At 44.6% G+C, this 27107-nt stretch overlaps 1 protein-coding gene and 1 long non-coding RNA gene across 2 annotated transcripts in view; both read right to left on the bottom strand.

Moving 5' to 3' along the window:
* The window catches only part of LOC139677508 (uncharacterized), a 43912-nt gene extending 25366 nt beyond the window's left edge, over positions 1-18546 (bottom strand). The window contains exons 1-2 of the long non-coding RNA XR_011698878.1: positions 18315-18546; positions 13844-13968 (exon numbers count right to left, since the gene is read on the bottom strand). This is a non-coding gene — a long non-coding RNA (uncharacterized lncRNA). The remainder of the gene's footprint in view (positions 1-13843; positions 13969-18314) is intronic.
* Positions 18547-21324: 2778 nt separating this feature from the next.
* On the bottom strand, positions 21325-24779 carry CBLN1 (cerebellin 1 precursor). The gene is made up of 3 exons (XM_071567374.1): positions 24207-24779; positions 23886-24005; positions 21325-22720 (listed from the first exon to the last, which is right to left on the bottom strand). Exons 1-3 carry the CDS (start codon positions 24471-24473, stop codon positions 22523-22525), a joined length of 585 nt encoding a protein of 194 aa, XP_071423475.1. The 5' UTR covers positions 24474-24779; the 3' UTR covers positions 21325-22522.
* Between the last annotated feature and the right edge of the window lie 2328 nt (positions 24780-27107).

Raw genomic sequence — 27107 nt, forward strand, 5'->3', positions numbered from 1 at the left:
ACCTGTATTATGATTTTGTGGCTTTAGTACAATTCTATGTAGAGAATGTCTTCAGAAAGCAGCCTCTGCTCTCAGGTAGCTGTTATTTGGATAAATAAGGTAACAAGCAATTTAGTGGTGTAGAGAAGAATTATAATATTTTATTATGCTCTTTAATATTTCTCTTAATTCTAAAATCAGCCAAAACCTCAGCAAAAAAATCACTTTTCCTTTGGAATTGTCTCTCAGCAGGGGAGTGTGCCCAAGTTATCACTTTGGGCCATACTGTACGTTCAAAGCCTCCAGTATTCAATGTGCTAAGAAGGAACACTGAATCCCACAATCAGAAATAAAAACCAAAGTTTCAAAAAGATTTCAGAATTTAGATGAATATAAATAGCTGCTTTGAAGATGGAAAGCATTTTACAGATTTACATTTTGGTCTGTTTTGTACAGATAAACAGTATGGTTTTAAAAGGAGCAATATGATTTCCAGTTTAACACTTTCCAGAATTAGATTGTAAGAAATACTAGGAGCAAAAGAATTATTTATATTCACTGTACAGAAAGCTTGTTTTGCTTCTGCTTATTACTTGAGCTTCTGAAAAGCATCTCATTTTATAACCTTAACAACTATTAATGTAAACCACAAGCTTTCTGCAAATGTACATTCCCACTATCACCTTTCCCAACTACAAAAATCCAAAACAATCAGAGTGTTATCGTTGTTAAGTCAAGAGATTCAGAAGGTTTATCAAAGGTTTCCCTTTCTTTTGAAAGACACAAGTAATGTTGCCAAAGAATTCATACACGCTTAGAATTAAAATTGTTGGGAAAGGGCTCTGAAAGGAAAATTAATTGGAAAGATTCATTCTCTAACACTGCTTCCTGTCACTTCACTCCTAATGACTGAAGTGTTTTTATAGTTTTCCGTGTTCTCCCTCAGTGTTGTATAATTTGATTTTCCAATCCCCCAAGAGCTCTGACAAACCACTAGGGTGTTTCTAGGATGTAAAGGTCAGAGCTGAAGACAATGGGAATGGGGTGTGCAGAAGACAAGTCTCAGAATCTCTTGCTTCAAATCTGTCACTGACACAGAAACCAGGGTCAGTAAAACACAAAGGGGAGTCTCTTAAAGAAAAATCAACTCTGGGGGCAACCTCTTAAAGATGTTAGGAGTAACTTCAAGCAGAATCCAAGTGACATTCCTTAAATCAAAGGAAGAAGACAGCTTTCCCAAAGATCTTCTGCATGGAAATCAAACAGCTTTCCAAATTTCTTGAATAAAAATCACTGGGAAGCCAAAACTGTGGCTCACACAGTAGTCTCATGTATAATGCTTGGAATTTAGGGAAATCCTTCTATCCTATATTCCTGGACTCCTTCCCACCACATCCTCAAAAGAAGTCTTTCCTCAGTCAGATCCTTCACTGCCCTCACAGCAGACTCCACATTTCTGAGAAGACATTGCTGTTTCAGGCTGGAGATCATACAACATTCCCTGTGCTGGTGGGCTCCGTTACTGTTAAATTAGTGCCAGCCAATCTCTATTTAGCGTTCCCTAACAACCTTATTTTTTTTTATTGGTTAATTAACATAATCACTTCTTAATGACAGCTTAAGAACCCTAATGCCAGTCAGTGGAAGAGGTGCTGTAACTAGTTAAAAGTCTATAAAGAGAAAAATCAACCTCCCACCAGATGTATGTAGAGGAAGTACCTTCCAACATCACAAATTCCTGAATTTCACAAATTCCTGGGGACTTGGAAGTATTCTCTGTTGCTTTTGCATGAATTGCCTCAGTTTTAACTAATTTGTTATTCTTTGTTTAATCAAGTTATTCTGTAGTATAAACATGAACACCATTATGCTAATTTCTGCACTAGACATGCAAATATATAAACATTTGTGTGCCAAATTATTAAGGTTCTGTCTATAATGTTATACCCCTATTTACTATCTATATTTTATGTCTTATGGATTTCTAAACATTTAAATTTATATCATTGCTGTCACATATCTGCAAGCAGAGACAGTTTTATGAGCACTAAAAAAGCTGCAACACACAGCCACTAAATACTAATGACATAAATGGTATCCACTAATGGTCTCTATTTTTATTACAATGCAAAACTTCAATACATTGCAATTACCATTGCTCTAAGGCTGAACCATACACACTGTATAATGCCATCTTCCATCTCTGTAGCATCAAATGTCATTATTTGTTGTTCAGCCCTGTACTGCAGATGTTGACTGAATGCTCAAGTCAGCAGTTGGAGCTAAAATTCACTCTATTTACAGAGTCCCACTGTTAACTAATACCCTAAATTGTCAGATATGCCAATGCATTGGACATTTTTCAAAGCCTGCTGCACTAATAGCATGTAAGTGTAGCACATGTCTTGTTGTACCTGTCAACAGCCCAGGAACTTTGCAAAGGTAAAGCGTGTCAAAAAAGGGAATTATATTCATATGCTTCTGTTTAAAAAAATCTTTAGTGAGTGATTTTCCTACAATATTGCAATACAAAAGTGTATTCAACAAAGCTTCCTGTCTTGTAACTGGGTTTCTATTTCACCTTTTTAATGTTAATTTTTTTCTTCATTCATAATTAGAACAGTGTCCCCTTTTACTTTACTTCAGCTATCAAAGAGGCAAAAACTTGCTCTTAGAACTTTGAGAGTGGAAACCTCAATGTTGTACATAAAACTGGATGAAAACAAGTGCCTGACAAAATCTCTAATACATGAATCAGGGGGTGGAGGGGTTAATTTCATTTCATCTACATATTTTGTTCATATTTTGACCAAAAAAAAAAAAAAGCAAAGAGAGCTAAGTTAAGGTCTCAGACTTTGTTATGCCAGTTCATCTCACATAAAACAAGTCCAGTTAGATTCCCTTTCACTGACTTCAGGAATAACCTCCAGAAAGCTGAAACTTTTGTTTGAAACAGGAGGCACTTTTCCATTTCCATGCAGCTGGGAAGTCATTTACTCAAGGAAAACACTGGAGACAAAGTAGGTGTCAGACTTGGTAGCATTTTACATGCATTTTCCGACACCAGGCAGACAACAGAAACGTGCACACAAAATATTTCTTTTCAAGGGCTGGCTAGTGAGAAGGGTGAAAAGTAGGAGACATTAGTGTAATTATTACAGAGTTACCAAATACTGCTTGTCCTTAAAAATGCTATTCAATTATCACACATAACTTTTAAGCATGGAAAACCATCCCACCTGAAAGCAGCACTTTCTTTAAATGTTCTTACTCAGCTTACATAAATCTAAACATACACAACTGACTACAGAAGAACAAATTATTTAAAATACATAGAATAGTAATACCTAAATCAGCTGGGAATACTGATAAAGTATTACTTATTTTTGATTCTTCCTTTCTCTGCCAATGATCTTGAATGTGGCAAGTGCCCTCTAATGAAATCTGAACTCACTTCAGTGTTCTAATATTTTGACTAAACAGGTTTTATCATGGATCCCAGTTAACTACCTCTGTTCTACAACTGCAACAATTAAATATTCCAAATGAAAATTAAATGGCAGTTTTAATTTCAGAATACAGTATTTCTCAAAAGAACAAACTCATTACTTTAAACATTTGTAGGAAAATACAGCTTTTCTAAGTAAGTAAAATAGCTAGTTCATTTTCTCAACTAGAATTTAAACTAATAGCTCCTTTTTGCAATTCAGAATGGTGGTCAGGGGGTTAATTTTTAATCCTCTCTACACATCTTAAACCAGACTGACTGACTTCACTAACACAAGAATGAAATATTTGAGTACATGAAAAGGATTTAAATGTTTAATTAATTCCCTGTTTTTCTTGAGAAAACTGTTGGGTAACCACAGCACATTCTGAAGAGTATTTTGGACCGCTTGAAATCTGTATTGTTCACTGTAATTCTTTCTCCTTGCTTAACAATCACATTGTAACAAAGGAGGAAGTGAGCTCTTTTTAATAAGACCTTGGACAAAACCTGAGGGTATCAGCTTGATATAAAATGTTGACTTTGTTTCAGTTTGTAGGAGTAGTGACTCCAACAGAAAAGTAGCAATAGGTTACAAGTTTGCTAATGCCAACCCGAGTGCCTGACCCATTTCTTTGTGGTTTTGGTTTTTTAGTGTAGGTTGTTTGTTTGGTTTGGGGCTTTTTTTCTTTCTTTTTGCTTTACTTTTCTTTTTTCTTTTTTTTTAGTTTTATTCTCCCTGGCTTAGGTTTCACAAGTTTGGCTGTTTATATGCAACAAAGCCCAATGCCATTCCCCTAACAGACCACACTTAGGTGAGGTCCCTAATTAAGAAAGAGCTGCCCTAGAAACAGTGTTAACATCAAGGAGAAAGAATGAGACACCTGCAGAGGCCGAGTTGGATGGTCTCTACACGAGGAAGCTCCCCAGCTCCTAATGCAGGTGCCTTAAGATAGCAGAGTTACATGGTCTGAAACCAGCCCAGGAGCTGAACTGCCCTCCCCTAAAAGTCCATTTCTATTTCAGCCTAAAAAGTGTATGTTCAGTAAGGGCACTGAAATAGGACATGGGTAAGAGCACAGCTGCTCCCTGGATCCAGAGTTACAAAGGTCTCCGTGGATATTCTGAACATTCACAGAGCAGTATGTCTGGTGTGTTTCTGAACTCACAGACCTGACAGCTGTCTGAGCACCTTTCCTACACTTGGTCAAGACTCTTCTACAGTAAAAAGGAACAAAAGCTCTTGTGGAGCATATCTGTACCTGGTTACACCCACTAAAACAATAAAAAAGCCCATGGAAAACAGCAAGAGGCTTCCTGTACACTTCAATGGGTAGTCAATCAAGCCCTAAACTGAAAGCTTCTTGCCTCTGTTACCTGCTTGGAATATCTGGCTATAGTTTTGTTTTAACATGTAAAGACGCTATTTTAAAAAGCACTCCAGGAAGGTTGGCTGTCTCTGTCTGTATTCCTTCCAAAGAGAATGGGGTGGAATATTTACACCTAAGGCAATGGTTTTTTTAAGGTGTTTCTTCTGATTACAACAGTACATTGAAACAGCTATAATATCTGAAAGCTTTAGACTTCTGTCTTGTAACCATGCAGATGAATAGCTTCAACCTTTGCAAGAAATTGCAGTATGAATGTCTGTTTTATTTCACAATTGTGTCTGAGAAGACTATTAATAGAATACTGATAAATGCTACAATAGCTATTCTTTTTCCTCCCCTTTTGCTTTTATGCCATTGCCAATACCTATCCTTCCCCTGGTGCTGTCAGCTGATGCCTGCCTCATAACTCTTGGGGTAACAGCATTAGAAGAAAAAGAAATTAAGTTCAAATAAAACTGCCAGGTGGAATTCAACGTTATGAGATTATGGACTGAACTGTTTGCCAAAGCAGGCACATATATGCAGAGTTATATGACTAATGACCTACAAAGAACTTACATATTAAAATTTAATTACTATAATATTATTTGAGAGAAGGGAAAAGATACTAAACTGAATATACTTCTTTTTCTAGCAGCTCAGTGATTTTTAATGGCAAGTAATAACTAACCTCATCTTCTCTGTACAATTCCTGGGGCCCGAGTTTGTAGCATCGCACACCACACCATGTCCGCATGAAACCAAAAGGTGTCATGAAGTCTTGGTAAAACATGCATGAGGCTCATAGGACAATTCCCCAGGCCTTTGCCAGTCTGTGTGTCCTTCTTGGGCATACAGCTGCATTTGTACAGTGTTCTTGTTAGTGTCCACTCTTGTGTAGTAAATCCAAAGAGAAGGGGAGCTGCAGCTGTTGGTCCCGTGAGTAAAAATAAATCAGTGAGATTATGGAGAACATAAAGACTACACAACAACTATGAAGAAACCCAGAAAGTTGGATTTCATGCAAATACTTATAAGTCATGCAGGTGAAAATAAATGAGTACTTGATTATGACACCAAAAGCCTTAAATTGCCAGTATACAATTGTTTAGGTGCCTTTGCAAAGCAAATGAGTGAAGTTGTTTAACAGAAAAGCTCTCCATGCTATAATTTATGTCACATATCCAAGAACCACAGTCAGATACTTCATTCAGTTTGCAGCAACTCCTATTGCCATCAGAAGCAACCAGCTCCTTAACTGGGTCTTTCAAGGAAGCCAAACAATGAAGTGTCACAGAGAAAAAAATATTTTTTGTTCCCTGAAGCAATGTCTCCAGTGAGTTAGAGGAAACAGCTTTGTCCCAGAGAAGCCTCTTAGGCTGTAACTGATGTTTCATCTGCTTTGAAAATTTGTATTTTCTCAGACTATTAAGGTCAGAGCAAAAATAACACAAGTAAAAGAAACTAAGAGAAACAAAAATCTTGTTTTCTCATAAATAACTAAATAAACTTGGGAATAATTAAAAACATCTAGATGTTTGTCCAATCTGAATACAATCCAATGCAGCAACATTTTGTTCAAGAGGCTCTAGCATGGTTAAAAGTAACAGTTCTACTGAGTAATAAATATTTACCTTTTAAGATCACGGTGTCAAGTGCTGTTGCAACATGCATGCATGCATTTTAGGAATAGCTAACATTAGCTCATTGCTGGAAAGCCATCTTCGTGAAGACAAACAATCTTATAAAATGGATGTAATAAAACTAACAAGAAAACTATGACTATAGTATGTGTGAAGTAGGATAATCAAGGAAAAGAAGAAATTATGTGGTGTTTTCAGGAAAGCTGAGTCAGCTTTGGCTCCGACAGTTGGAAGCCTGGACAACAACAGACATCAAAGGAGGTCGGTGTGTCTGCTCACCAAAAGAGAACTGACTCGTGGGAATTTCTGTGCACAAACAAAGGGCTAGACTGGACACTATGATTATTATAACATTACTATGGGACTGAGAAAAAATTAACAATGCTAATGGCTGGATGCCAGTGAAGGCAAAAAGTGTAGGAAATCAGAAGTATGCAGTAGTCATGGTGAAGCAGATATCAAAAGATGAAAGGAGTTCTTGAGTAGATCTTGGAAAGCAGGTAAAATTGACAGTAGCTGATAGAAAAGAGGGACTGGTAATTAAGATGCAGAAGAAACAAAAAGAGGTTGGAACCTTTATCAGGAGACTTATATAAGGTGATTCATAAATATATCTTGGCAAAGGTTTCTCTTCAGCTGGTTTTTTTGTGTATTTATTCATAGTTTTAGAGACTGACAGTTTTGGAGATTACATCTTATGCATATTAGTCTTCCAACATACTGAAACTTTTTTTGACCTTTCCTGAATAACAAGAAGTATTTTTATGTAATGTAGTTTTCTTCAATCTTTGTGATAACAAATACCTAAAGTGTTGGTCATGCTTCCCACAGCAGGACTATTTCAAAGAATGAACAAACTGAGAGCAAACAAACACAACTGGTAACTTTAATGATTACCCAAAGGGACAGTCAGAAACTGTATTTTAAATACTTGGAAATTTGCAGTTTCTCTCACAGAAGTCAGAGAGCCAGCACTTTTCACATCCCATGGCCACTCACATTGATATCTGCTCCAAAAAAATGTGAAACATTCAGTTCTGCAAAATGAGGCTGACAAACTTCACAAGCCACAATGGAGAAAGCATTTGTGCCATTGAGCTCAGCACTGTTGAACCCTGTTCTTCACTTCCTGCCTGCTGGCTCCATGGAAGCCTCGTTGTGTTCCTGTGTGTAAGCAGGATGCAGGAATGGAACATGGCTCTAAACAAGAACACTGCTTCCCCTCAGGCTTTCTCACCAAAACTACCCTCTCACACACCCCTCCAACCCCCACTTCCCCTTTCTGGTGGCTAAATCCAACAGTCACAGCCTTTTCAGAAGCCTTTTCAGTGCTTGACAGACTTGAGAAGAGGTGGCTGAGAGGGGACCTCATCAGTGTCTGCCAGGATCTGAAGAGAGGGTGTCGGAGGATGGACAAGGCTCTTCCCAGGGCTCCAGAGCAATAGGACAAGAGACAAAGGGCAGAAACCGATGCACAGGAAGTTCTATCTGAACATGATAAACTTCTTTACTGTGCAGTGACCAAGCACTGGAACAGATTGCCCAGAGAGGGTGTGGAGTCTCCTAGACGAGATATTCCAGAACCATCTGGACACAACCCTGTGCTATGTGCTCTGGGATGACTCTGCTTGAGCAGAGAAGTGAGACCAGATGACCCACTGGGGTGTCTTCCCACCTGAGCCATTCTGTGATTCACAGATGTCCTTGCCACCAGATCATTCACGTGACTTCAGAAAAGCTCCAGTTGATCCACACTGCAGACATAGTATCTGAGTTTCTCTTCTCATCATCCCCTCTTTTAAAGCTAGAAGCAGTTTGAACAAACCACCAGTGGACCAGCAAAACTCTGAACTAAGAGCCCCCTGACTAACATCTGGTTACTGTTTATAACCAGTGTTTCCAATCTGCATTTACAGTTAGCAGGAGTTTACCTGCTATAGCCAACCTTCAGCTGGAATCTTCTTCACCTCTCACTTTCATATTTACCTTAAAACCAAAATATCTGAGATGTCTAACTATGGGAATGGATGGGAATAGGTATACAGAAATCTGCACAATGAAGGTGAAGAGCTACAGAACTCTGCACATAGCTGTGCACTAAGCAGTAAGCAGCTGAATTAAATGCAATGTAAAGGAGAGCAGAATTTTCAGATGCAACCACTGCACTTGCTATGTCTTTCCTAGTAATAGAGATACTGCTCAAAACCATAAACCCTAACTAGCTGGTATAAACTAACTTTACATAAGCAGTTATGACCTAAACAAAGTTTGAACAGTACATAGCCTCTGGGTACTCTTTTGAGTACATTTTGAGTTTAAATTTAGATTTTTATTGCCCTTGGAATGCTGAAATAAACTTTCAGTCCCACTGGTGCCACTCCAGGAAGAGACTATATTAAATTTCTCTGTTCATGAAGGTGTGTGCCTTCCTTCTATTCATTACCAGGCATGCAAGTCACATAATAAAGCTGAGCTGGTTTTATTCTTATACAATGTGCACCTTGTTATGGTTAGCAGAATTCTGCAAGGGCAGTTCCTATTAGCAAGTGTTATCACGTAAGAGCTGAGAATCATATCAGGGGGCTGTGGGATTGAAAACACAGATCTGACAGACACCAGGGCCTATCAGGGAATGGTTACAGATCTAGTTCTTTACTTTTCTAGCCTGGGATAGATATCCTCACTTTCCCTGTTTCTGCAGAACAACATTTAGAACTAACTCAATTCAAAACAATTGGATTTCTTAAACAGCATTGTGAAAACAAAATGGCAAAATTAAACATCTGAGTTTTGAAAAGCCAAACCAGGAATTTGCTTATTTGACAAGGGAAAAAGTCTCAAATGCCCTAATATTGGTAACATGCACTAGCCTTATGCACCTAACATTTTACTAACAAAAGAATAAAGCAGGCGTTGTTAGGCCCACGTAGAATTAACAACTCTGACGTGGGAACAGCCTGAGATGCTAATAAAATTAAAACTCTAACATTTTGTCCGAGTTTTCTTCATCACTTCCCAAAACAATTTAGTCAACTGGGAAGAGGGAAACTTTCTCTTACAAGTCACAAGGAAAGATTGACCCATTTCATTAGTTGTTTAGCTGTGTAATTGGAAGAATCATTCCCTGCTTCAAATGTACAAATCCATAGTGCTGCACAGGTTTGGGTAGAACTTTCAAGGGAACACTTTTAATATGCAATGAAGCAAAGATTCCTACACATGAGAATGGATGGAAATCAACATTTGCTTCAATCAATCAGTCAATCAAGTTAGGCAGATTTCAATAGGCTGAAAAGAGTCTTTGGGACAAAATAGCAGCAACCATGCCTATGACAAAGAAACTACATGCAGTGCATCTCTTGATGCAACTTATCATTATCTTTTTGATGTTCTCTTATCAAAATCTCATTAATTTCTGCTTTTATGTCAAGCAAGGGCTATAAGTCTTCAAGGCACTGTCCCCATGCCACAAGTCATAGGTCCTCATTGGAGGCAGAAACGTTTCCACTGGGGGAAATTTGACAGGTTATCCAAATATTTTCCCTCTAGTAGCAGCTGCAATTGGTATGGAATGCATGTTAACTTAGAGTAGGCATGAAACACCTTATTGATATAGTTCTCCACTGAATTTTTTGCTTTTCAAGGTGGTATGGAAGGGAATACTTATTGTTTTAATCACATGCATTATAGCAGAAGAGAATTTGTGATCTAACCTCTAAGAGTAAGTTTAAAGAAGAATCTGTCATTTTGGTGGCTCATTTCCGAGATTTATATTTTGTGGTGGGTTTGTCAGTTGTTTTTTGTTGTTGTTGTTGTTGTTATTTAAAGATAGAGAGGAAGTTTGGGGAGACAGCTGGGAGATTATTTTTAGACACTGTCTCAGCAATACAGTCAAACTGACGGTGCTTGCCTGGTCCCCTTTACCCAGAGGAAAGTTGGGAACATTTCTTCTTCCTGCATCTAACATAAATAAAAACTGTTTAAACTTCCCTTCCTCTTCAGCTTCTAACCTATGCAGCTAAAACTGGTTTAGATGGAATTTTTTTTTTGCTGGTTTGTGGGGTCTTCTTCCATCTTTGGCTTCACTTTTAGCTATTTCCAGTGTTGTTTTTACCACAATAGTCTGCAATTCATGGTTCTCACCCTTTCTTCTCATCTACACTATTTTGAAGTTTAATTTTATATCTTTTACAAGGCTTGTGATTTTTTCTTTTTCTGCAACTCCTACTGCTGCCTTTTCTTTATGCTTTTATAGACATTGATAACATTATGAATTACATTATACTGCACAGGAATAAACCTCACTAGAATTGAAGTTCACTGCCATTTTCTTCCAGTTTTTGCAAGGGCTTGAGACTCCCTATGAATTTATTTTAAAATCTCCTTTAATCCTCCAGCAGGACTGATGTTTCCTTTCAGAAAAGGAGGACACTGTTCCAGCCAGAAGAAATGACATAGCATGAAGGAAATGAGCAAAAAAGTCCTGAGTCATGAAAGCAAAGAAGAAATACAAGTGAAACAGACTTAAGAAAGGATTAAAATTCACGAGCTGGAAGGGACAGAAAAGGTGAATGGAGCTCTAATTGAAAGGAAATAGAGGACTGACTCTACGTAAGAATTAGGTAGATCAAGGAGGGAGAACTTGACCAAGGGAGAGCTGAACTAGCAGACACCTTTCACCTTTTAGCTCTATTCATTATCTTCCCTCTGTCTTCTGTTCCCAGTGAGAGCTGGGAGCCCTTTTGACAAACTTTTTCTGGCCACAGTCAAGGCTGAAGCTTGAAAGAAATCACTTGGGGCAGTGGCTGCCCTCAGAAGGTCACACAAGCACTACCAGCACCTAGGGATGGACCTGCACTGTCCTTCCAAGGCAGGGAAAAATATCTGGGCTCTAAGGAACATAAGTCAGTTCTTGTTCCCACATCACCAAGGAAAGGGAAGATCTGTGTCTAAAGGCTGTAAGTTGATATATTTTATGAGTAAGTGCTTCCCTCCTTCCTTGGTCATTTGGAGGTCTGATCACTGTGAAGACAAAAGCCATCAGACAGCAGCTGTCTGTCAGCAATCAGAGCCATCAATAATGACCCCCCACCCAAGGTCCCCACTACAGCCTGTGTGCCCCACCTGTGTGCAGCCTCACTGACCCCCCAACAGGCCTTTTGGTCAATTAGAGGAGAAATTTGGATTTTTCTCTGTTCATTAACCTTCTTTCTACTCCTAAACACCATTTTGGAAAATCGATGTTTGCAGTACCTAAATGCACTCTGCATTCATCAAAAGGAGTGTTACAGTTAAATCAGAGCCTACACATACACTGTTTAATCTACTGTTCTTGACCATTCTGTCGTGTGAGATAACAGCACTTAAAACAAGAGCTGTGCAAACTAAAAAAGCTGAAAAGCCCATTACTTTCTTCAATTATTCCCACTGAATGCACAATTGGATTTTAAAAAACTATGATCTTTTAATATTCAGCATTTTTAGTAGGATCTTAAAAAGTAAATCCCTCTGAGCATTATGGCCATACTTTAAAGATGTAATAAAAAAGATTTCATATGGATAACTGGTATATTTTCCACTAGGTAGAAAGAGAAAAAAAAAAGAAATACCTCAAGCTATGACAAGTTTGAGGTATAGGTGAGGTATGATAGTAACTGACATCCTAACAATAGGAGACAATAAAGATACCCTGAAATTATCTTCTTTTCTATTTCTTCCCTATCTGCTCTTCCTCCTCTGTTTCTTCAGTAAGGCAGATCTACCAGAAAGGCAATTTAATCTTCCAGGGATAAAGAAAGGCTTCCTTGTCTAAGAAAAATAAAAACTTCTACTGGTCAAGGACAGAAAGCCCAAGAGAAGGAATTATCTACTGACAGTGAGCTATGTTTTTTTTATCTCTAGAAATGGAAGCAGAAGTATTCTGGAAGAAATAACATTGATTTAGCTAGAATGTAAGGAAGACATCTTCTGTTTGATGTATTAGGCTTCTGGACAAGGATAGGACAATAGCTTGTATTGCCTGGACAAAATACCTCCTACTGTGTTTTGACTATCATTTAGTGAGAAGAATTTTATTCCCTTGTAACATTTAACTCTGAACCACCGGAAACTTCATGCTCAGTCATGAGCCTAGATGGATGCTTACTTAAGGAGCTACCAGTAGGATAATTCTCCTGGACTCTTATGTCATGCATAACTGGGAGAGGGAAAACTTGTTGTCCCATCCTGCATGGATAGCAAGTTGACCCACGCCAGCCAAAGAAACAGGTACAATTTACTTCCTTGGTAAAACAGAGACAGAAACTAAACTTCAACTATTGCATAACTTTACAATGCAGAGCAACTTTTTTCATGATTTTTGCTACTGCATTTCACAACATAGCAGTAAGCCAGTCAGGGCCAACAATATTTTATGAAGTAACTTATTAATCAAAGAAACAAACTTGCTAACTTGGGCTTATAAGTAAGTACAGAACCAGCCTCCACATCCTTCTTCACAAACATACATTTGCCATCCACCTTAAAAGCAGCTGATTGTTGCTTGTGATTCCTTCTAAAGGATTGTTCCAGTTTTCAAAAGGCCACTTTTATCTGCTGGTTTAGATATAAAACAACTCTTGTACTTCTGTTATCTAGCCTGAAGGCATACATGGCTGGAAAGCTTATGCTTAAGTGCTTTAACTTTGAGAACATGAAGCACCTTGTTGCTTTCAACTGGATGAACATATTTTTCACATCAAGCACATTCTTAAGTGTTTTGCAAAACGGTAGGCTTCCCAACAGAGTAACTAGATATATTGGTATCTATCTCCATCCTTTCCTGAGGAACCAATCAGAGATGTGGGTAGCCAGTACTTCAGCCAGAATTAACGTATTACCGCTCTCCAGCAGAGAGCCTAATACTGTATATCAACAGGGTTCTTCTAAACGAGAAAAAAAATAAGTTAGAAAAGCAAAAGCACAGCACGAACAAGCTATAAAGGTAGTGGAAAAAACTGGGAAGGGCTGCTAAAGGCAAGAATTATTTTAAGTTAATCTCCAAGATGACAGGAAGTCGACACACAGAGGCAGGCCCAGCCCAAGCCAGCACAGCAAAGAGGCTCTCCTTCTGACTGGCAAGGCTCAAGTACTGGGCCTTATGAGAAACAAGATTACTAAAGCAGTTAAAACTGAAAAGCTGAAAAACTTGTAGGGGAAACTCAGAAAATGAGCAACTGCAACAGAAGGAATATACAAAATATGTCTCAAGATATAAAGGACTGTACTTCTGCAGCACATTACTGGTGTGGGCAAAGACATGAACTGCTGTGGCAAAGGGTTTAAAACTCTGCTACAAGTGGTGGTCACCTGTGGCCAGGGCTTACCTTGCTTGCTCAAAAGTGCTTAGTGCTTCCTACCATGTAACACTCCCTTTGCTCCAAGCTTGCAAAACCATTTTCCTGCTGCTGTACAGCTGTAGAAAGAAGTGTCTTGCCATCTTCCTCTGCCCCTGAGAACAGAGAGAGGGTTAGTCCAACCTGGCCACAGGGTAACAGGAGGGAAATTTCCATAAACTTCAGAGGTAAAGGGCTCAGTGAAAAGCATCTGAGTCAGACAGGAACTCACTCAGCTGTGCTGTGTACAACAGCCTTTGTGCAGAAGCATTCATTAGACACTAGTGTAGATACAGTGAGACAGAAACACAGTGTGGTATGATATGCTGTCACCATTAAAGTAGGATGTGACAGATACATTTGGAAAATATAAAATATATTCACACAGCGTCAAATTAAGTGAATGAACAGCCTGCCTTCTTTGGAATATGCTGACATTAACAGCACCATTTAGAGCACCTCCTAATTATTTCACTTTACAAACAACACCCCAACATTGTATTTGCAACATCTTCAACTTCATTCAAAACACATTACAGTAAGAGAACATTAAAAACATGCTGAAAAATTAAACAAAAATTACCAATCTGCAGTTGATCTGTGCAGCTGCTGAAGCATAACCAAGGGGATTTGGCTGCATTACCACTGTTATGAGCATAAAGCAGTCAAGACCAAACCTGTGGGTACTGACTAATTGACCAGGGAACCGGAGCATCACTTTGCCTGGTTTCTAAGAAGCCAATGCTACCTTATACTATGACCATGTCTGACATAAAAGACACAAAACTGTCAGAAACAAAAACTGTATTTGTGTTTGATACTCTGCTGCACACATTTTTGTAAACATTTTATTTGTTTTGTCTTAAAACAGTTACAGAGTAGTTCAACTATTTCCTTTCCCACTTCTCAGGACAAGCATTCAAATCTTCAGTACCATTTCAAAGACTTTTTGTAGACAGAGGGGAGATGGTTTCTTCATCAAACCATCTACCATTTCAAAAGAAAATAGTAACAGATATTATTCAAACAAATGCCTTACTTGATATGTTAAGTTTTAATGCTTTAAATGGATTTTTTACTGTATCTTTAATAAAATAAAATATTTTAAGTAGAAAAATTTTATCATGGAACCAGAACAGGTTATGCACGAAAAACCCTACACTGATGGAACTTAACATGACCATCACCAGATAACACTGGACCACTTTGACCCTGTGACATTCCAATTATTTTCAAAAAAACAAACAAACAAACAAACAAAGACAAAACAAAACAAAGCAACCTATCATAGGCATCTTATTTTTTTCGGACAACAGCATCCTTCCACCCTAAGTTTGCCCCTAAAGTTATTAAATGTCTTCATAACTATCCAGAAACTTTACATGATCTTGAAAACATGGCCAAAAGAATTCAGCTGTGCTGTGTACGGTCATGTGAAAAAATTAAAATAAAATGGGAGAAGAAGAAATATGAATGTGTTTCTTCAAAGTCCTAGTAATCCAAATAATCCTTGTCTTGAGCAAGTGTATCTGCTGTTCACAACAACTGAGGAAATGGCACTGGGATGTATTGCTGTAACAGCACAGATTCCTGGCTTCTGCCATAAGATCCCACGGGCAGAATAAGTTGCAAGAATCTGCACTGCAACACAGCTATGCAAATTTATGTCAGCAGAAAAATCTCATTTAATGACCCACTGGAATTTAAAGCCATATCTTATAAAATGAGCCCTGGCACATCTACTTTAAAAAAGAAAGATCATTTCACAGGTCAAAATGCTATGTTAAACCAGTGCTTCAAGACTCAGTAATGTCTTACTTCAGTACAGGAAAACAATTTAAATCTGAGTTTGGTGAGAGCTGTGCAATTTTTCATGTGCACGATAAGCTAAATGCAAAGCTGGTAAGTTTATGTATATTAATGGTGGTTAATTACTAGCAGGGCTCTCAATTAGCTTAATCAAGCCACAATAGAGACCTGGGAATATTGCAGGAAACTCAGTGAAGATCTCTGCTCAATACATCACTGCAAGAGGTTGGCCACATGACAAACCTCACAGCTACCCAAATTAGTATTTCTGTTATGTATATAATAACTGCTGAGCCTCATCTCACTCTTCTGGACAGAGGTGGTCCTGCCATTTCAAAGGAGGCATTTCAAAACTAGAAGCTGCAATCCTCTGGGTTGCATGAACAATAGAGGCTTTGGAAAGGCTCTTCGAAGACTAAAATAGTGACATTAATCACTCAGAAGACAGCAAAGGAACAATAAAACCAGATTAAAAAGAGATACATCAGAAACTTCTCCTTCCCCACACCTGAAGAGAGAATTGTAGGGAAATTCAACTCTATTGACAGCTTGGAGATACAAACCCAAGAAATTATAAAAACCTTCAGAAGGGAATTATGAATCAATGCCAATCAGTAATCTTAAAACATGACTCAACACATGCCAAAGAATTGCAGGACAGTCAAAGTAAGGAAGGATAACTGACCCATGAAATTTCAAGTCTTGTGGACCAGACTTTAAAATTATGAAATCAGAAATGCCACATTCATGGCAAAGAACAAAATATTTCTGCTATTTTTTTTTCTGTGGAAATGGTATTTATAAGGTCAACTTATCAGGCAGTCTGACCAACATCCCGTAGTGTTTTACAAGCAATTTTGAAGGAAAAAACTGTAGAGTGAGCAATATGACATATTCACAACTTTTTTTCCCCTCAGTATTTTATTTCGTAACAAAAAGAAATATTGACCTGCTTTGGTGTCAGCAACACCAAAACCAGCTATCATGCAATTAGTGGCACTGGGTGTTTACTAACAGAAAAGATTCATGACTATGTTAATTTCCACTTAAAATACCTTTTTAAAAGGGTTATTATTACTGGGAAAATTGGAAAACACTTTCAGTACAGAAGCAGCTCAAGGAGGATGGCCCTGACTTGAATGACTCTGAAGCCCAAAACATTGAAAATGCATTAAAATTTATTAGCATGAAGTCTAACAATGAAGCAAGAATTTCCACTACAAGCTGGATGACTATAAACTGCACACAAAGCAGGAGTCCTCCTGTTGACCTCTAGTCCTTGAATGAGTTTTCTGTAGACAAAAACAAAACCCTGGAAATATAACTGAAGTTGAAGCTCTGATATTTCATTTGACATATTGTACACAACATGAATTACTAATATGAGTGACAATTATTCACATCTTCTGTCTTCATTTTGCTCAAATTCTTCCAATATCTCTTCTTCAGATCTTCTTGCTTCTGATAGCTTAGTAGAATTACAGTCGATTAGAAGGTCACCAACAACAAGAGTTCTGGGACCAGCATGCTGCAAGGAAGATTCAGGACTAAGTTTGAACCCATTTTTATTAGTGATCAAGGCACAAAAGGCAGGAGACTCTTGGAAATACTTTTTAAGTCTACATGCCCATGCAATGCTAGAACCATTCTCCAGGAGCTCCACAGTTCCCTCCTGAAGCAAAATTTCCCAGAGCTTTTCAGCATCTCAGACATGTCCTGAATTTGGAACAACTGTTTCATTTCAGGAATCCCATACCATAAGAAACTAAGTGCAACTGCTGAAATGTGACACTGCTCATCATCTCCCCACCAGCACATGAATAAAGCTGCAGAAAGGCAAATGGCATTATCTTCCTCACTTGTCCAACAGAAGGCTCAATGGTGTCATGGGGAAAGGGAGAATGCTCTGCACCCAGATGCACACAGATTTTTACACTGGGTGCAACACTGGTGTTGACCCAGGACCTTCAGAAGTGTGTCACTCCACTGTCGTGTATCCCAGGAAAACATCCCAGGAGGTGATAGTGGAAGGTGGGCAAAATGCACCTAGAGTAGATACCCCCAGTGCCATCAACACTGCCTGCAGCCCACGCTGGGCTACCAGTGAGTGCTGAAAGCACAGAGAAGTGCAATGCCCCAGACACAGGGACTGACTACTGCTATGCTTGCCTGAGCCCTCTCCTCCCACAGCAAGGTACACAGATTGTTTCACTGTCAACAAAAACACAAGGCCTCTTTTCTTTTGAGGCAAGCAATAAGAGAGGCCTTTTAACATATATTAGCTGGCAGAGTACACACCACATTTCACCCTCTGACCCTGCCCAAGGGGTGGCAAACAAAAACAGTTCTACAAGTCCCCACCACGCCTGGGATTTCTGCACAACAGGGGCTCTCTCAGACCTGAGCTCTCATGCTGCATATCTCACTGGAGATGACTTCAACATGCTCTGATCTCGTCCCTCCCAGACCACCTTTCTTTTTAAGTGGAAAAGGAGATTCTCAGAGATCACCCTCAGGGGCACAGAGCACAGATGGGGTACACAAACCGCTTTCAACCTGCTCACCCCCATCGTCACACTACTGTCCCCTCCCTCCCTGCCTCTAAAACCCCGCCCGGTGGCTGGCCCAAGCAGTTCCGCTCCGCTCCCCTTACCTGTTGCAGCCTTTCTCCGTGCTCCAGCCAGGGCTCTCCAGCACTTGCCGATCCCCGTCTCCAGCTCCCAGCTCCCAGCCGGGGGCGGCACTGCTGCTGTCGCTGTCACAGCTGGGCGAGCTGCCCCCCCTGACCCCGGTCAGCGCGCAGCTCTCCGCGCTCGGCAGCGGCTCTGCCTCCGAGCCGCGCAGCCGCCGGCGGGGCTGGAGGGAACCGCCTGCCCGACCATGCACGAAGCCCTGCCTCCGCTGGCTCCTCGGGAACGGCCTCTCCCAAGCGAACTTACTGGGCTTCCAGCCGTACCTGGCGGGCAGACGAGGGGAAATTATGTTTTGCAATGTCGAGTGTGCATTAACTATTCCCAGAGTTAACTGCATTTCACTTGCTCTTCTGTTGGACCAAACTCCCCGTCTCCTGCTGGAGTCATTAATCTGTACATTCGCATTGTTTGCACGTAGGAGAGTTGGTTTGTTTCTCCCTTTCCACCCCCTCGCCCTAAAAACCCAACAATTAAAATTGTGGATTTTTCCTTTAATTCCCCTACATTGTGTAATTATATTCACATTAGAAATCAATCAACATTGGTCATTAACATTAGTGATATGCTCATAAACCAAACACTAGACATGCTAATGAACTGAATAAAACATAATTTCTTGTTGTGTAAACTGATGCTCAACGCTAATCAGCAATAAATTCAATCAGACATTACTTACATCAACTGAAAACACATTAAAGCCGGGTACAGAACAGCGGCTTCTCATTTCTGGGGGCAGCGCGTCCCCGTGCCCGGAGCAGCCCAGCAGTGCCACGGCCGCGGGGGCCGGGGACAAGGCCGCCGGAGCCCCGAGAGGACATGGCGTCCCTGTGAGGGACCCCTCGGTGGCGGGGCCGTTCGTGGATCCCGCCCGCTGCTCACGGGTCGTGCGGGGACACCGAGCAAAGCCGGTCCCTTGTCTGTCTCCAGCTCCGCGCACCCCGGACGGCGGTGCCGGAAGCCTTACACGGTGGCCTGACTGGCTACAACTCTCAAAACGGCACCTGGGTCCAATTCCTTCGGCGTGGTCACCTCCTCGGAGCCCGTTCACTTTCTAGAAACTGCCCGCCGCCCTGTGGGTCGCAGGACCCAGCATTGCCCCAGGAGCAAAATAGCGTTGCCTCGCCAGCCCAGGTGCGGCGTTCTCCAGGAGGATAACGGGCCTCAAGGCGGTGCAACCAAACGCCCATTTGACATTTCCCTGCCGTAAACACGGGGCCAAAGCACCGGCGGTGGCTGCAGGCACGGGTACGACCGGCCGGCCCGGTGGTGCCCGTCGCCCTGTCCGCCCCGTCGGGGCCACGTCGGCCCCGGGAGGCTCCGCAAGGAAGGCTCTCCGCGGCCGCCTGATCGGGGGACACCTTCACGGCCTTCCTTTCTCGGGGCCGGCACGGTCTTCTCTGACCGCCGGGGTCACATGGATGGCGAAAGGGGCAGTTTTTAAACACAGCCCGTCTGCTGAAGTAAATCACCGGGTAGCAGCCCCGTCATCACTCAGACATACCCCTTGCGCGGTCCGGGGCCGTTCCGGGGGGGCCTCCGGGCGGAGTCCGAACGGGGAGACGGTGGGACCCACCCGCCCCGGAGGAGAAAAGGGGCGGGAGCGACATCAGGGGCCAGGGTCCTCGCCCAGGGCACCAGCAAGGGCTCCCTGGCCTAGGGGAGCGGCCGAGAGCCAGGGGGGCTTCGGGGCGGCTTTACCTCCACAGCAAAGGCACTGTAAATCACACCCCTCCCCGCGGCCTCCGGCGGCCCCGAGGTGCGGGAGTCTCGCTGAGCGCGGGGTAGGGGGCTCGCTGCGCGGGCGCGTAGCAGGCGAGTCTGTTTCAAGCAGCCACGGCGGCGTTTTGTAACAGCCGCAGAGCAGCGATTTGCTGCGAGTGGAGTAATGTAATTTCCAGCTGCACAATATTAATGAGAGGCTCAGAAGCAGGGGAAAACTTTGGGCAGAAGGTGGCGGGTTTATTTGCTTCGCGTTAAGGGAGACGAGGGAAAAAGAAGGAGGGGGAAAAAAGACAAAAGACAAGCATCAGCATCCCCAGCCCCCGCACCTGCGGCGATCGCCGGGGGTTCCCCAGCCGGGAGCTGCCGCCTGGCTTCGTCGCACGGAGGGCACAAGGCCGCCGTCCTTTCTCTTGCAACCCAGTAATTGTTGTTCCCCCCTACTCCTCCCCCCCTTTTCTTTTTGTCGACTTTGCCCACTCGCTGCGGTCACGGGAGGCAGGAGCGGCTCCGCTTGCCTTCTCCATACCTTTCGCTTGGGGGGGGCGGGCGGGACGTGAAAGGGGCGCGGCTCTGACAGCCGCGCGGGAGGGAGGCAACGCCGTGCGGGGGCGGTGAGAGCCTTCAAGGGAGAGTAAATGAAGAGTCGAACATGGAGAGAGAAGCCGGAGAAGGAGACGCCTGAGCTGTCTTGGGCAGTTTGTAACTCCAGCTGAACACAGCCCAGCTGCCTTCCGTCATTATTCCTTCTTAAATCTCCGTTGCTCCCTCGCACGGCTCCTGGCCAGCGGCGAGCTCTGGCTGGGGCTCAGGAGGGTCGGCCCGCGCCTTCACCTCTCCTGCGGGGTGCAAATCGCGACCTGCGCCAGTCAGCAGCTACGGGGATAGGAGTTTTGGCCCCCGCACCCCTGGGCGACAGAGGAGCTGAAGCTGAGAGAAGGCTGGTGTGTTCCACTTGCAGTCCAAGGGCCGCGGCCATCCCCGGGCTCGGCCCCACTCCCCGCCGCCGCCCCTCCGCCGAGCGCGTTCCCGCCCGCCCCGCCGGTCTGTTTCCAGGGCAGAACCTGTGAATAAAGCGAGAAGCGTTGCTTATTGTGCTTGTATTACCCACCCCCCCTCCCCCCCCCCACTGCTTGGAACTAATTAAATTCCTTCCCGAGAGTCAGGAGTTCGTGCGGCTCCGCCAAGGCCGCAGCCCGTGCGGGACAGCCCCGCGCCGGCCGCCGCCGCGCCACGCACACAGCCCGGGGGTCGTTTCACCGGTTTATTTCACATTAAAGTTTAGATACAATCGAAATCCTCGTACGCACCTTTTAATAAAAGTAGTAATCTCTTTGAGTACTGCAAAATTAGCATTTACATCTTTAAAAGACGGTAAACAAATAATACTAGCGAATCAATAGTACCAGCATCGAGTGCACATGGTCAGGTGTTTTTTAGGCGGCCGTATAAAATGCGATCTGGTTTACAGAATATAATACAGATAAATGCTATAAATAAGTGGATATCAGAGTCGGCGAGAAACTTCCTAGCGCCGGGGCCGCTCGGGCTGCCGGCACCGCCCGCGAGGCTTGCGGGACCCGCGTGGGGGGCTGCGGGGCGAGGGGTGGCCCGCCCGATGGTCCCAGCACCGCAGCCCCAGGACCGTGCCGAGCCTCTTCCCCCCACCTACCTGCATTGAGAAACCTTATTTCTGGTTAAGAAAAATAAAAGTCCCATTTAAACTTTATTGAATTAAAGCAAAAATTAATTTTTCGATATTCACACATATATTACAGAGTAATAGTAAAAGTTCAATATACTTCCTGGCGTTTGGTTGGGCCACATTGTACAAGAGCAAAACAAGCATCAAAACATTTAGCAGCCTTAAATTTCACAATCACTCAGAATTACATAGAAATATTGAAATACTCTAGTCAGCCTTGGCTGTGAATAGTTCTTCATGTAGAAATTTTTCCTTTTGCCAGCCAGTACACAGAAAGAATTGCATTTTCCCTTCCATCATGGCATCCATGTATTCAAAAAATATTTTGCTTTTTTTTTTAAAAGTTAAACTCAGAGAAAGAGTCAAGATTACCATGTTTTAAAAACAAAACTACAAAATATGCTGTAAAGAACAATGAAAATATCTAAAGTCTACTTGTGTGAGGCAGAAGACATGGGGGAACAATGGCAGATTACACCAGTGATACAGAGATGGGAACTAATTTTGTGGGAGGAGAGAGAAGAATATAAATGGGGTTTTGATCAATTATAGTGTCTCCCGCCTGTTGGCTGCGACACAACAAAAATAAGTAGTAATTCTTCAAAGCAGATGTACACAAACCTAAGCAGGATTTAGCTTCTTGAATATCTGAATGTAAAAAGTCTGCTGTCCATGATTCTTTAAACCCAGCTATGACTCGGGAATTTGTAAGAGATCTCTCTCTTTTCTTGGATGAGAAGTGATTTAAAGCGGGAACACTAGAAATCCAGAGAATGTTGAATACTTCCAGCCTCCCATCAAGTTTCCTCTCTCCAGTTTTAGATAAGCTCTGTCTCCTTTCTCCATCTGAATCAGGACTCCATTGCTAGCAGCTTCTCGGGTCACATCTTGGTCCCCTGCAAAGGCAGAAATCACTGGCCACCCATTTAGCATCAAACTCACCTAAGGAGCAAGATAAAACAAAGCCCTCTGTCAATTAAAGTCAGAAAACGACACCACCGGGGCTCGCCTAGCAGGCGAGATGCTTAGTTAAGAAAAGGCCTCTTTTGACAGCTGAAACTCCAGTCCCATAAAAAAGAAATACCAATCTGAACCCAGCTAAGATAGGTACTCTAAATGAAGAAGTCTTTCACCGCTGTTTTAGACCAACAACCACATCAAAACACCCGGTGCATATAAAGCAGGACATTGATCCTATTTTGGAGAATTTCAATAGGGTGCTTGCGTTTCCAGGCTATGAAAAGAGGTCTGCTCATACTTATTGAAAGATGGCTTTATGCGAAACCTCAGAGACGGCGAGGAGCAGAGCCACAGGCGCCGGAGTCAGCGCCTTTGAAGTGTATTCAAGAGGTAGTTTTCCTTTGTTAGGCAGCAAAGACAATATGCTACAACACTGTCAATAAGCTCTGCTCAGCTCGCATTAATGATACCGGGACTGCATACCCCACATTAATAATACACTACCTGCCTGATCTAGAGGTGTGAAGCCACTTACACCAGAACGGTGGTATATAGCTGCACAGTCACCTTTGCAATGTGCATTGCTACACAGTCATTCCTGTCTGGGTTATGCCACCTGGCTTCAGGCCGGTAATTCATTAACCCTGCCTAGAGGTGTGTATGCATCGAACCACATACAAAAGGCATGTATAGGGTAGCTGCATATACACACATAGATTCGTTACTGCATCCATGCCATAGGTGCCTCCGTGAACCCCAAATCCTTAAAAAACCTTCTGCCACCAGAAAGCGAGTGAGGAACGCACAGGGGGCCGCCGTTCCCACGGGCTCTATTCAGCTATGCTCCCATCCGCGCTCCGCGGCATCGGGCAGCCCGCGGCTCGGGCAGGCTGGGAGGGGGCGGCAGGCAGCCGTCGGGCAACCGCCTCCCGTCCCGGCACGGCTCATGTGGGCAGGGGCCGAGTGGAGGCCTTGTGGGGCTCCGCAGCCCTTTGGGCACCGTCCCCTCGGGCAGCGAAACGCAGGTTTGCGCTCCCGCGGCGGTCCCCGCCCCGCCGCCCGCACAGCCCCGGCCCCACCGGGCCGCGGCCCCGTCCGCTCCCTCCCGCGGTGCCCACGGAGCCAGGCGACGGCACTCGGGGCTGACCTGGATGGTTTGCCTGTTGTACACTTTCACCACGTGAAAATTGAAACTGTAAATCCCTTTTCTGGGCGCGATGAAAGTGCTCCGTTCCGAGTCGAAGTTGCTGCCGATATTCACTAGTACCTGGAAGGGAAGGGCACCGTCAGCACCAGCGCGGGGCCGCTGCCGTCCAGTCCCGCTGCCCCGCGGCCGCCCCCGGCCCCCAGCGCCCCCCCCCCCGCGGGCAGGGCCCCGCGGGGCGGCGCGTCCCCGGCCCGGCCCCACCGCCTTCCCCGGCAACTTCTCCCGCGGCGCCGCGCCCGGAGCCCCCCGCGCCCGCCCCACCTGGTCGAAGTAGATGATCATGGTGCGATTGCTCATCTCGGAGGGCTCGTGGTTGGTGCTGCGGATAGCGGAGAAGGCGACCTTGGCGCTGCCGGAGCGCACGGAGATGCCGAGCGCCGTGCCGGTGGGATCGGAGGTGGGGTTGGAGTCGCACACCACGAGGCACTTGCCCTCCAGCACGATGGGCTCCGTCTCGTTCTGCCCGCACGCCACCCACGCCGCTCCCAGCAGCAGCCCCAGCCCCAGCCCCAGCCCCGGGCCCCGCATGGCGCCGCGCTCCCTTCGCTCCGCGCCGCTCCGCGCCGCGCCGGGCGGCACGTCCAGGCTCCGCTCCGCTCGCTCCCTTGCCCCGCCGCGCTCAGAGCGGGGCCGGGCGCGCCCCGCCGGGTGGGAAGCGGCCGCGAGGAGGAACGGGAGCACCGGCACTCATAGCGCGGCGCGGCAGCGCTGCGGTGTGGTGCGGTGCGGGAGCGGGACCGGGCGGTGCGGAGCGGAGCCGCCCGCCGCGCCGCGCGGGGCTGAGGGAAGGCGGCGGGAGGCGGCGGCGCTGCCGGGGCTGCCGGCGAGCACAAAGACGGCGCGGGGCGCGGCCCCGCCTCCCCACCGGCCCCGCGCTGGCGTCAGCGCCCCGCGCCCGCCTCCGCCGCGACCGGCCCAACCCGCGCCCGCCGCGCGCCGCCGCCGCCAATGGGCGTGCGGTCCGCCCGCCGCCGCCTTCCGCCGCCGCTTTTGTGGGGCGGCGCGGGCGCGGGCGCGGGAGCAGGTGCCCGGCAGCCGCCCGCACCGCACCGCATCGCACCGCGCAGCCCCGCGCAGCCCCGCACCGTGCAGGTAGGAGCGCCGGGGAGCGGCGGGACGGGGGGCGAGGGGCTCGAGAACTCCCGCGGAGCAGCTCGGCGAGAACCAGGCGTGTCGGGCAAAGCCGGGCTGAGGGCCCCGCGGAGCGGACCGCGGCTGTCCGCGGTGCTCCTGGGCGAGGCAGGGTGGAAGGGAGCGCGCTGCTGCGCGGCGTAAAGGCCCGCCGCCGCCTCCGAGCAGCCGGAGCATCACCAGGGTGAGCCCGCGCCCGTCCCGCCGGAGATCGCACCGCGGGATGGGACACTACTGGTCCCCCTTCCCGGCGTGTCCGCTCTCCGCTGTCTCCTTCAGCCATCTCGTTCGCGATCTGGGGAGGAGCAAACCGCAAGGCTTCCCGAGCAAGAAACTCTGACAGCGTCCGGAGGCTTTCCTGGCCGAGCAGACCGCTGTTAGGGAAAGTCACCCGCCCTGCCGCGGCTCCGTGCTCTGCCCCAGGATGGGTCCAACCCGGAGCGCGGTTTTAAGGTCATCGCTGTTTCCTAAGGTGCAAAGACTGCTTTGTCTCGGTGGACATATGACCAGTGTTCGTTTTGGATGGGCTGTCAAAAAATCATCATCCGGGATTGTAAATGAAGAGATTTACCCAGAACCTTTAGAAACAAACGACTGGAACAAAGTAATTTTCTAACTGGCAGATCTGTTTCCAAAATTAAAATTTATATTCAGAGATAAAAACTTACATGGAGTTTGTAGCATCCTGTCTGGGAAACTGAATATCATCCAAAACTGGGCTTCTGTGCAAATCGTTATGAATTTTGGTAACAGCTTTAGTTTATTTTACTGTGTTGTTCGATTGTGTGATTCATAAGTTTTGACCTGGGAAATCGATATATCTCTCTGAAAACTCCTTTAAATAAAACTTTCTTCATATTACTGCCCTGCTAAGTTAAATTCGTGTCTGTGAAGTTGCTCAGAGTCCGGGAAGTAGCGGAGTTTGCCTGTGGATTGGTACTGGCTGGCTCCGAGGGGACGGGATGTAGCGGTAACCAATGGCATCAGGAGCCTCCTCGGGGAGGATCAAAGTACCACACACCTCTGATATTCAGCAGTGGAGTACTCTGGACACCAAATTAGTGGCAAAATGATTATCAGGGAAGGACAGGGGTCAGAAAGGAAGCGAGGAGAAAATAAAATAGAAATAAAACCTCTCCTGAGAAGTAGAAAATGAGATAAAAGTGAGTGGGTGGAGCCAGTTCATGTTTTACTTCAAGACAAGCTTAAGACTTATAAGGTATTAGTACTGCTGACTGTCAACTGAGTCCAAAGTCAGAGTCAGAAACTTAAAAATATTTCCAACACACATACTACTCAGGCTAAAGGTAATAATCAGCAAAAATGAGCATTTTGTATCCTTGTCAGTACTGGTGAAATGATATGGGGGAATGGAAACTGAAGGAGCACAGCTCTGTCCTTTTAATTTTTTTTGAGTGCTTGACTCAAAAAAACCCATACATATTCTTTCAACATACAGGGATCTTTTTATGTAAAAAATATTCATATATTTCTCCTGTAAGACACTTCTTGTGCATGACAGGAGTCAATTCTCTTGTGCTATAGAGTTCTTTATTTGTAGCTTGTGGATTTGAATCCAGGAGGTCTTCCCTCCTGAGCTGGAAGTTGCTGATGTTTAGTGGTGACCCTCCTGGCAGGAGGCTGGGTGGGCCTTCCACCCCCTAACCACCTTGACCACTTTGAGGGCTTTGATGGATGGAGTTACCAGAAAAAATGAGAGCAGGGGGGCCTGGAAGAATGAACAAATCACTTTACCAGAAGCCCTATTCCTCACACAGGAGGTGGGCAGGCAGGCAAGGGGGAGATGTAAAGATTCCTGTGCCAGACACCCTCGTTACCACTGCCTATCAGTCTTGCACACTTGACCTGCAGTGTAGCACCCAGCTCCTGCAGGTCTGGCTGGAGTAAAGTAACACCCTCATGCAAATTAGACAAGACTTCATTTTCATTAAATGTCACATGCGGTGCTAGGCAGTTATGTTGATTCCCTCTGTATTGACAACAGTCTCTGACTTGTACTGGGAAAAAAGG

This window comes from Pithys albifrons, chromosome 12, assembly GCF_047495875.1.
Source record: "Pithys albifrons albifrons isolate INPA30051 chromosome 12, PitAlb_v1, whole genome shotgun sequence".
In the NCBI taxonomy this organism is placed as follows: Eukaryota; Metazoa; Chordata; class Aves; order Passeriformes; family Thamnophilidae; genus Pithys; species Pithys albifrons.